We start from the raw sequence: 12,226 nt of genomic DNA, 5'->3' as shown, positions 1-12,226 counted from the left end.
AATTAATTTTAATTACATAGCATAGTACATTTAATTACATACTAATATGATGCATTATTATGCATTGTAAATTATGCAAAATTACAGCATTTAAATGATTCTCCTTTTCATATGTTCTCCTTGCTGTCATATAGTGTCTCTCTCAGTGAATGGGACACAGATTTTATAAAATGTATAAAATGAATAATGTGTGTTAAATAATGTTCTTAGTCTTTTCTTCCTGTGGGGGAGACTACAATAATTTACTATGAATTAAATGTAAATCAAATTAAATACAATTTATTGTGTAACCAAAATACCAATAATGCCCAAAAGAAAAAGAAAAAACCTAGCGTGTGACTTTTAATTATAAACAAACCCGAAATACACAGGTACTCTTATTTTGAAATGTCTTTACAATTGCAGGCTGATCCTTCAGATTCTTACAATCGTCTAAAACATTTTATATAAAGGCCATGAAGTAAACTTTTTAATAATTCATTAACTTGAATTGATTAGCAAATCGCTTGGCATAAATATATGCGCTTTTCATTGACTGATAATCACACTAAAGCAATCTGAACAGAGTCTGAAGTGCTGTTGTGTGAGCATGTAGAACGTGCAACAGCGCCCCCTTGTGACATTGCAAAATGCAGCGCCCATGGGAATGTTAGCGGGAGTAAACAGTTCTGACGCACACATAATGAGCAGGTGCGAAACGACTAGTTATTCGATCGTGGATGGTTTCATTATCTTGGGCGGATATAAAAGTATAAGAGGATAAAAATAATAAAAGCAAAAATGTGTCTCCAAATATACTTGGGCGGCTTTTATTATACGTGGGCGGCCCGCCCAAGTAAAATCTATGTGTGGGAAGCACTGTAATGGCTATTGTTCATTTTAATAGTATTGTTCAAAAATTTATATTTTATATAAATAACATGCCATATATTTTAGTATTGAGAGAGAGTCCGTTAGTGATTTCAACTTCAGTGCAAGTTTCATTAAAACACAAACAGACTTTATGAGTGTGTCAGTTATAAAGACTTATACTGAAATGGACTGAAACAAGAATGTTGTTTTTACTTTAAAACGTTGAGACGCAACGGAGTAACGGAGGCTTGGGCTCAACTGTTAAACTGTCAACTTGAGATTTGAATCCGTGGCGGAAGGAAGTAGTTCCTCACAAAAGTGGGTTTTTGTTGTTGTTTCTTATTTATTTACACACTCGTGCCGTCGAACTGTTGTATAAACACAATATCACACTCATAGCCGTGCGATATGGCTGTAAATCGGCATGCTTTGATTACCTATGGTCGAATCACAGCCGTGCTGATATACAGCCATATCGAACAGCTACTCGTTTGATATTGCTCATATAAAATGTGTTTTAATACACTCATTGCTTGTGCACAACTAGAAAATGCTCTGAAATGTCTTTTGTGTTTGCATTTAAGCACTATAAAGTTAAGGAGATAGTCTAATGTTACAACGCACTGCATGCGTGTCAAATTTTATTCCTGAACTGAAATGTTACCTAAACAACTTTCACAGAGATTTCCGTCTTTTCCCATTCAGTTATTTGGAGCTGTACTTGTGATTAATGGAAATAACTGGTTCAGATTCAACAATGACGCAATGTGTAATTTAACCCTGTAATGAAATAATATAATAGTCAAATTTAGTAAATTGAATAGTTTATTGAACTTTTAAAGTGCCTTCAAACATCATCTTTTGTGTTCAACTGGAGAGAAGAAGTCAAACGGAGTTTGAACGACACGAGTGTGAGAGTAAATGATGACAGAATGATCATTTGTGTGTGAACTATTTCTTTAATATAAAAGTCAAACTGCTTATGAAGGTACACGTCTAATATGTCATTTTCTTATTTGCCGGTGCGCCGTCACTCCTAGCAGTCGTTCATGAAGGGGAGGCGTCAGTCCAGAGTCGCATTTCATTACGTGACACATTTAACCTCACCCACTTCAACTAAAACATACACAAGCCTTATTATGTGCTTAATATTCACTATCAGCTGAATAATTTTTAATGCAACTTAAAGCCGAGTAGATGGATAACTCAATTATGCGCACATCCGTCACGGAGCCTGCTGAAGGCAGCGGAGATTGATGGGAAGGTGAGGCCGATGGCGTCTTTAGCATCAGATCCAGGCAACCATCTCTCCTCCCTCACTGCTTCGCTCTTTATAGGAGAAGCATCATTACCCATGACGAGACTTTATTATGAGCGTCGCGTTTTGGCCACACTATTGTTTGGATGATGAATGCTGCTGCTTCAATTTTCAGAGAGGAAATTAGTCGTCATTTGGCGAAAACACACTGCATTTCTCTAAGGGAGAACGAGGAACAATTAACAGCACAAAAAAAAAAATGTTCAATGGGTTTCTATATAGAACTCTAGTGTTCTTGACTCAATTTAAAAAATAATGGCAAAAAGGTTCTATATAAAAGGAGAAATGTCTTGCATGATTTCATAATATTTCAAAGTTTAACGGGTTTCTAAATTTCTTCTAGTGATAAAGTGTATTTACAAACTGTTTAATTCATATAATTTAATCAAAGTTCTGTATAAGAAGCGCCTCACAGAAGGAATGCCACACATTACGTAATCCGTTGGAAAGGTCACGCGTGACGTAGGCGGAAGTACCGATCCAGTGTTTACAAAGTGAACTTACAAAGACTAAGTCAAACGGCCTTTACAAAAAAAAAAGGTAAAACAATGATGTTGGACGATTTTGTTCAAGTTGGAGGATAAAATGAAAATTTTAGTGTGTGTAAATGACGCACTTCACTCTGACACCGCAAGCACATATTTGCTTAAATCACAGCCTGCGCATTTTGACATTCGCACTAATTCGCCATATCACAATATCGATTTTATTTCAACATATCGTGCCACCCTAATTAACAGTCCTTGCAAACACTGCCATTTGGTGCAAATGATGGAAATGCTTGAAAATAATCAAATCAGGAGTTGTGTCACTCTGATGCGCCGCACTAATTGAAAACGTGTCAGCAATGTTGGGAAGGTCACTGGAAAGGAAACTCGCTGACCTTTTCAATATTTCACTGATATAACTCATATAAACAGAAGAGCGATGGAGTAACGTGTGACGGCAAAGGGATCGGACCTCCATAGCATGTGATTGGCTGAATGAGAGGAGACAACAGGAAGCTGGACACGGGCGCTCCTCTGCTCCGAGACCATTGCAAATGTCAAATGTAAATGTCAATTAAAAATTACAAGCAGCTCTGAAAGGTGGACTCTGAAGGGTCTGACATTTTTTTTTTTTGACATGCCAAAGTTTATCTGACAAGGCAGCACACAGACATGACAGCATGTGCCATGTCACGTCTAAACACACACACACACACACACACACACACACACATGCACGAGGATCATGCTGAAGACTGTAATGGAGCCGCTGAAGCACATCGCATCAGATCAGAGAAATAAAGTGATTCTCATGAGAGACCGTAACGGACAAAAGGATGTTTTTAGTTTTATGTTTTCACTCATATATATAAGCAGATTACATTCGTCTTTACCAGGTGCTTCAAGAGTATTAGTCACATTGTGTGGTTAAGCATTGACTTAATGGTTCACTGAATACAGCAGGTCGGTTTACATCACACTTTATTTTTAAGTCCTCTAATGTGTTTGACAAAGCATCATCATTGTACAATTGTTCATTGTATCACACACACACACACACACACTTATTAAGAAGGGCGGCAGTGTTTGAAACACATTCAAATCTGTGGAATACAGTGTGTTTCTTCAAGATTGAATAAAAATAAAAAGGAAAAACATGGAAGTGAAAACAAAGCTATGAAATCTTTCTATGAGATATAAGAAAACTGTTCAGACATTTGTGAAAATAATGAATTATGACTGGATTACTACAATATTTCCAAAAGGAATGTTTGGGAATCTGAAACTGGTATTTTCTACTGGCACATTAGGCTAAAGCAAAAGATAGAAAGAAAGGACTTAAAATGTATAAAATGTCAAAATACCATTTGCACGGTACTGTTTTGCACAGCAAGATTATTAGCTCTGCATTTAAAGGGTTAGTTCACCCAAAAATGACATTTCTGTCATTAATTATTCACAGTCGTGTCATTCCACACCCGTAAGACCTTCATTCATCTTCAGAACATTGTTTTTTTATCCTCCACAGAAAGCAACGTAATTACCAGATTCAAGGTCCAGAAAGGTACTAAAGACATTGTTAAAACAGTCATGTGACTGCAACAATCTCTTCTCTTCTGTGTCATTCTCCTCAGCACTTCCAGGTTCTACGTCAGAACACAGACTCAGTATTGGCTGATGTTGGTCACGTGATCAGCACAACGCATCAACATTAAGGTTGATCTACTGCAGTCACATGACTGTTTTAATAATGTCTTCAGTACGTTTCTGGACCTTGAAAGTGTTGATTATATTGCTGTTTATGGATCATATGAGTCATATATCTCTTGGATTTCATCAAAAATATCTTAAGTTGTGTTCTGAAGATGAACGAAGGTCTTACGGGTGTGGAACAACATGAGGGTGAGGAATTAATGACAGATTTTTCATTTTTGGGTGAACAAACCCTTTAATACTGTAATCAAATGTATGCAAAATGCACAGGTTTTCATAGTTAGAGTTCAGTTTTGATTTAATGGACAGACGTCTAGTTCTATATTATATGCATTTTACTTTTATAATTTTAATATTTTAGTTATAGTTCAGCTTTTAGGCCCCGATATACTCATGGTGAATTTATTTTTCCTTCTTCACTTAGGGGTAAAAAGAAATTTGAAATATCCCCGAACTGTGATATACTGTTTGGGAACATTTTAACATCGTCCATATTTAAATGATTATGTAAATATGTGCTGCACACTTTCCTCTCAATAACAAAATAAACAACAAAACCACAGCGGTGAGAAAACAGCAGTTCAGAAAGCATCTGATCATAGTGATGTGGATATGTTTGCTTCAGCTTCAGTAACGTCATGTTTATTAATACAGCACTTTATACAATAGATCGCTTTAATGCAGCAGCTTTACAGTATTAAACATGAAAAACAGTGTCAGTGTGTCTTTCAATCAGTTTCTACTATAAAGCGGCTCTCCAGTGTGTTCATGTTTTACTCACGTCTGACCTCGACGGACTGAACAGAAGAAATGAACCAGAGAAGATTTACACCTCAGAGAAGGCAGAGCCTCAGAGCCACACCTACCTATTGCATCATCACCACCAACCAATGGGAGTTCAGAGGTGTTTACCAGCTGGAGCGAACTTTTCCAGATAGTTCACTTTGACAAACATCCAAACAAACATTGTTTTGGCCTGATTTTATTAGAAATGACGTTCATTCTACAATTCTGCTTGAACTACATCATGGTCTTCAGGAGTTATCAGTCTTGTTAGATGAAATCAGGATTCTTGATTTTAGCTAGTCTTTTAAAACTGCATTTGTATTTATGTTTAATATTTGTTCTTTGTATGATTTTATCAGTTCATCAGTGTTAAATCATGTTTTAGTGTATAATAACTTTGCTGTGCAGTGGAAACATGATAGTGTAGGATGAAAAAAATGTGAGTATTTGAATTAAGCAGGATGTGTCCTGTGTCGCAGTGTGATACTGTCGTTGTTTGGTGTGAAGTGAACATTGGTCTGACCTGTTGCAGTAGCTCCAGAACTGCTCGTTCAGATAAGCGTGATGGCTGTGGTCATCTCCAAATGAAGCTTTGCTCTCAATCCAGTGAACGATATGACCATCAACAGCTGCGGAAGAGCACAAAACCTTTAACTGGTTGATCTCAAGAGCAGGTTAGTGAGGTCTGTTTACTATAAGCAGCGTTTAAACTGATAAAGTGAGAGCGATTAGCATTACCATTTTTAGTCTGCTTTGCTAAAATGCCAGATTATTTTCCATGCAAAACTGATTTGATGGGACATCTGTGAGCAAATGTCCAATTAAATTTACAGTAAATGCTCGTCACTGAGAACTGACTGAGACTTTCAGGTTTATACTAATCAGTAAGTGAATAAAAAGCAACTAGTAGCAGATGAACCGAGCTCACCTATCGGCACCTCCAGAATGATGTCGGGGGTTTTGTCGTAGCCCTTGGCACGGAGCTGGTTCTCATCTGCATGGAAAAGTGGCATGAGCATGATTTTTCCCATTACAAATGAACATCGTGGGACAATCAAATAAACTGATTTCTTTTTCTCAATATTTACCCACACCAACGGCAAAATATTACAACAAGATTTCATTTGTTAACACTAGTAGTAACATGAACTAACAAAATACTTCAGCTGCATTTATTAATCTTAGTTAATATTAATCTCAACATTCACTAATGCATTTTAATATAAAAAGTTGTGTTTTTTAACATTAGTCAATTCCAGTGAAGTCCACTATATGGAGAAAAATTTCTTTTGGACTGAAGAAAGAAAGACATGAACATCTTGGATAGCATGGGGGTGAGTAAATTATCAGGAAATTTGAATTCTGAAGTGAACTAAACCTTTAATGCATCCTCGCTGAATAAAAGTATGAATTTCTTATATTTGTACTGTTCCCAAAATTTTCAACGGTAGTTTATAATGTTAAAAAAGATTTCTATTTCAGATAAATATGATAATACAGATAAATGAAACCTGATAAAAATTGTACACACCCGTTTTCAACATTGATAATAATCATAAATGTTTCTTGAGCATCAAATCATCATATCAGAATGATTTCTGAAGGATCATGTGACACTGAAGACTGGTGTAATGATGAAAATTCAGCTTTGATCACAGGAATAAATTATATTTTACTATATATTCACATAAAAAACAGATATTTTACATTGTAATATTTTTTTTTTAATTTTTACTGTACTGTTTTGCTCAAATAAAAGCAGCTTTGGTGAGCAGAAGAGACTTTTTTCAAAAACATTAAAAAAATCCTACTTTTAATACAAACTTTTGACTGGCAGTGTGTGTCTTTCATAGTACATCAAGCTATTATTGCAACTATTTATTTAGATTGAATGGATTCCTCATGATTCTACCCGTTTAAAACAGTAACAAACCAGCAGCCAGCATCCGGTGAAGGCACATATATGACCTCGGTCACCGCAAACAAAGCAAAGTCATCTGAACGCAGGAAAGCCACAGACAGCATCTGAAGCCGCTTCATCTGTTAAATGTTTGCTGGCACTGCACAAACGTCTCTTGCGTCTGGAGTGGTGATGGAGGGTGTGATATCAGTGGTAGGAGTGACCTCAGCCATTGTCCTTGAGTCACCTGATTTCTCCATTAAATCACACTGAGCGGGTCATTCGGCCTCTCCGCGTCCAGTCAAGCTGAACTGCTATAGGGCGAGAGAGGGGCGTTCAGGGCGAGGGTTCGGGTCTGTTGACATGGTCACGGCGTGCAGATCATCTTTGTACATCAGCTTTGATGAGAATTAATGAGCTGTCTCAGCCGCTGCAGAACTCACTTCCAATCCATTTATCAGGCCGCTGTGACCCTCGAGCCCAAACGCCCGAAGACGGGTCAGAACTCCCGCATTTCACACCTGAATCTTCGCTCAGGAAACATGTGACACCAACGCACTGGACACTCAGGATACATCATATTAAAGGATTAGTTCAGCCAAAAGTGACATTTCTGTCATTAATTACTCACCCGTAAGACCTTCATTCATCTTCAGAACACAAATTAAGATATTTGTCAAACCGTCATTTTTGTGTACTGTTACACCTCTAATATACATACACTTATACAGTTAAAGTGTGATAGGGAGAAGAGGAGGCTCACCTAGAAAGGACAGGTTTCTCTCTCTGAGCTCGTCTCGTAGAATGTCTTCATGTTCCAGACCGATGGCACTATGGGAATATGGTTAAGGACGTACTGCAAACAAACTTCACAAAACTCCTCATTTATGGCAGTCAGAAAACGCTTCTCATTTCTCATGGGAATTGCAGTGAAAATTTGGATGGTCAACTTTTACGAGCCCATTTCTAAATGTTACCTGCGCTCGGTTGCCATGGAAACACTTAGACAGCTAAGCAGGGTTGCTGTGGTAACAGCAGAAGAATGTGTGTTTTGTTGTAATATCAGAGACAAACCTCTCTGACCTAAACATCATCAACACGGACATGGCACAGATCTGTCTGCAAAGCTCAACATCACAATGCCAGGGTGTTGCCAGTGGTTGCCAGGGTGTTGCTATGGTGTTCAGAAGGGTTGGTAGGCTTTTCAGGATGTTGCTAGCGTGTTCTGAGTGGTTGCCAGGGGTGTTCTGAGTTTATGCTAGGGTGTTCTGAATGGTTGCCAGGGCATTGCTAGGCTGTTCTGGGAAATTGTGTTCTGAGTGGTTGCCAGGATGTTGCTATGGTGTTCCAAGAGGATGTCAGGGTGTTGCTAGGGAGTTTTGACCAGGGTGTTCTGAGTGATTGTTAAGAGGTTGCTAGAGTGTTCTGAGTTGTTGCTAGGGTGTTCTGAGAGGTTGCCAGGATGCTGCTATGGTGTTCCAAGAGGATGTCAGGGTGTTGCTAGGGAGTTTTGACCAGGGTGTTCTTAGTGATTGTTAAGAGGTTGCTAGAGTGTTCTGAGTTGCATATAAAAACACACGCAGCCAAAACATCAAACTCACGCACAGTTGTGTCTGAAGTGTTCATGGTTTGATGGGCGCCTGTGCGTCATGTGTCACGGGGCGGTTCAGTGGGGTGATATGATGAACCCGCGCAGATGTATAGAGTGAATGAATGCTGACGCGTGAAAAGAGCTGGAGAGAGAGAGAGGGTGGGGAGATGGGGTTGAGTGACCATGGACAGACAAACACTGTGACCCTTCACCCCTGACTACACACACACACACACACACACACACACACACACACACACACACACACACACACACACACACACACACTGATGAGTCTGGGAGAAGTGTATGTGATCTACAAGAGCACAAAGCTCAAATTAATGTCTCCGTACAAAACTTACTGAGCATTTTAAGGCATCACAAGCCTTATTCAGATCAGAGCTGCTTTCTAAACATCTCTGTGTTCATTAGAGAGATGGAAGTATGTGTTTTAAGAAATGGCTGTTACAGAAAGTCATGTGGTTTGGTTGCATACATCACATATGACTTTTGATTAATTATTTCATTTTATTTTAAAATAAAAATCTTATTGAAATAAACTTTACAGCAGTGTTATTTTAATCTTCATTTTAATGATTTTTTTATTAACTTTTTGGTAAAATAATTTTATTAGATTTTTTTTTTAAATATTGCTATTTAGCTTTTATTTATTTTTATTTTAGTTTTAGCTTTAGTTAGTTTTAATTCATTTCCAGTTAATAATTTTAGTGCAAATTAAAATTATTTCAACTTATTGCCAAAGCAAAAATTCTAATTTTCATTTTAAGTTTTTTCAATTAATATTTATATTTTATATTCGTTCAGCTTTATTTTAATTATGATTAACTCTCCTTCAAGCCATCCTAGGTGTACATGACTATATTCTTTCCGATGAACACAATCAGAGATATATTTACATCCTGGCTCTTCCAAGCTTTATAATGGGGATGTGTTTTGAAGCCCACAAAAATGCATCCATCCATAATAAAAGTAATCCATACAACTCCAGGGGGTTAATAAAGGCCTTCTGAAGTGAAGCGATGGGTTTTTGAAAGAAAAATATCCATATTTAAAACTATTAACTATAATAACTAGCTTCCAGCAGACGGCCAGAGAGCAAAACAAAACACCGGTCACTAATTAGAAGTCTAAAACGATCATTTTTAAAGAGAAATGTCGGAGGATTTCGGTATAAGAGAAGAAGAGCTTGAGTTTGTTGCCCAGCCCAATTTGTTTGAAGCGTGAGAGGCGTCTGAGCTTACGATACTCCTACATCATATATATCGCATAAGAGGATTACTCATTTGGTGCAAGTCAACTTGCGCAGTATGCATACGATCATCTGCTGGAAGCTAGTTGAATTTATAATGCATTAAATATGGATATTTTTCTTATCAAAGCGCATTGCTTCACTTCAGATGGCCTTTATTAACCCCCTGGAGTCATGGATTATATTTATGATCGATGGATGCATTATTTTGGCTTCAAAATGTGGCCCCCCTTCACCATCATTATATAGCTTGGAGGAACCAGGATATTATTAAATATATCTATAATTGTGTTAATCTGAAAGAAGAGAGTTATATACACCTAGGATGGCTTGATGGAGAGTAAATCATGGGGTAATTTTCATTTTTTGCATGAACTAACCCTTTAAAGTAAAGTGTAACCAAAGTGTTTTAATACCACAATAATACAGACAATCGCATTCGGACGGGACTAGATTTCAATAATCATTGAGTTACCCAAAAATCACAGACCTGTCAGATTTGGACAGGATTAAATTCACAAAGTACATCTGTGAAACACGCACTTCTCTAACATCCACTGAGAACTATGACAGACTTGAGAGTCATGAAATCTGATTGACCAAATGGTAAATAATCAACACAAAAAGAAATCTAAACTGCTGAAATCATCCAGATTCAGTCAAATTTGCTGAATAGAAAGTGTTGGAAGTGAAATAAATGATGGTGTGAAACGACATTATTCGCACAATGATAAAGATAAAATCTGGATGTGCTAAAATATAATCCTGCATACGTGGGGAAATCTCACACGCACACAGGAAGTGAGGGAACACCGCATGATTCAGACAGTGAACACAGAGCTGCATATTGATCACACACACACACCTCAAGCGTAACTTTTATGTCAGGTGAAGCTCGGCACATCTCGTCCCTGTGAATAGCTCCTCGTCAATTTCAGGCTTAAAGTTTTATGGGAAGGATACTGTTTGATGCAGTCGACCAGCGGTCCATAACAGCAGTCATTTACTGTGCACTGAAAAGAGGGAAGAAATATTACAGTCAGGAGGGGACGAGCCCCTCAACATCCATTACAAACACCCATCATGCACTGCAGCGCCACCACACCTCACCTCACCTTATTAGCAGGTTATTCAGATTAGAGATGAATTCATATGAGGACAATCTCCCAATGTTTCTTTGGCTACTAACTAAAGACTTTTAGCAGATTAAAGATTAAAGAAATTTAGGAACACCAAAGAATGCAAAAGAAAATTCATAATTTAATTGTATACAAAGTCATTATTGGCAGACAGTCTTCCCCTCCACCACAACTTTTAAATCTCATTCGTGCTCACAGACGAGATCTGAGAGCTTCAGCTGAAAGGCGAATAAAATTTAGGTTTGTTTCTCAAAAAAAACTATTACATGACTTCAAAACACTCAGAATTGAGCGGTATAGGTACTTCTGACAACACTAGTAAAGAGCAACATGAAACATCTTGGTTGTCTTAGTGTCTTCAATAGAAAGAAAGAAATTGATAAATGATGTTTGTTAAGTGCTGGTACCTGCTCAATGTGCTTCGCTAACAGCAGGTCAGGAATTAAATACGGCTCGCGCAGCATGCTGTTGAGGACCTGTCTGGATGCTGCTGATGAAAAGAGAAGAGTGAATGAAGATGCATGCCGCTATTAATCTACTACACCTGTAGTAGTTCTGTAATATGGGCATACAGAGGTTTGGTGTGGATAAGCTGCGCTATGTAGGATGAAAATTTACTCCATTCATCCTGCACTAACATTATAAATCAGCCCACGAGCCCATGGATTGATTCCCTATTACCCCAACATGAAATCATATTCAGATTTAATGGATTGAATCATTGTGTGTCATTCTAATGATATATGCATATGAGAGTAACACTGCAGCTTAAGAGTGGATCAAACACTGGCCAGTGCATGATGGGAAATATGAGGCCTTGTTCAGCTCAGAGAGATGGTGATTTGAAATAATAGATGCTTCAAAGGGTGATAATCAAGTAGCATTTCATTTTATTCCCTGAAGTCAGCTTATACTATAACTTTAATGTAAGGTTTGTGCACAATAATCAGAACATCAAAATTTATAATGAATATGTAACGGTGCATAGCTATATTTATCAGAAAGTTGCTTTCTAGAGTTCACTTTTCTAGCTGACTAATGAGTTTATGGTCAATGAATATGTTTTTCTGAGGTAAATGTGACGTCACGTGACATTGTTTACAAGCTGTTTTAATGAAGTCTTTCCGAAGTTGAAACACAGATTGAGCGATTTCACGAGACATGATACG

The 12,226-nt window shown here is 37.6% G+C and overlaps 1 protein-coding gene across 3 annotated transcripts in view; it reads right to left on the bottom strand.

Annotated features, from left to right (window-relative positions):
* Positions 1-12,226, bottom strand: part of cdin1 (CDAN1 interacting nuclease 1) — an 89,984-nt gene that overhangs the window by 32,760 nt on the left and 44,998 nt on the right. For 2 of the 3 annotated variants that reach the window (XM_067367915.1, XM_067367917.1), the window contains 5 exons: positions 11,465-11,547; positions 10,882-10,931; positions 7,821-7,888; positions 6,086-6,151; positions 5,681-5,786 (listed from right to left, as the gene is read on the bottom strand). In XM_067367915.1, the coding sequence (XP_067224016.1) occupies positions 5,681-5,786; positions 6,086-6,151; positions 7,821-7,888; positions 10,882-10,931; positions 11,465-11,547 (373 nt within the window). The remainder of the gene's footprint in view (positions 1-5,680; positions 5,787-6,085; positions 6,152-7,820; positions 7,889-10,881; positions 10,932-11,464; positions 11,548-12,226) is intronic. The other variant, XM_067367916.1, reaches the window with a different exon arrangement.

Source organism: Chanodichthys erythropterus, chromosome 18 (assembly GCF_024489055.1).
Source record: "Chanodichthys erythropterus isolate Z2021 chromosome 18, ASM2448905v1, whole genome shotgun sequence".
NCBI classification, from domain to species: domain Eukaryota; kingdom Metazoa; phylum Chordata; class Actinopteri; order Cypriniformes; family Xenocyprididae; genus Chanodichthys; species Chanodichthys erythropterus.
This window is presented reverse-complemented; position numbering and strand designations above follow the sequence as displayed.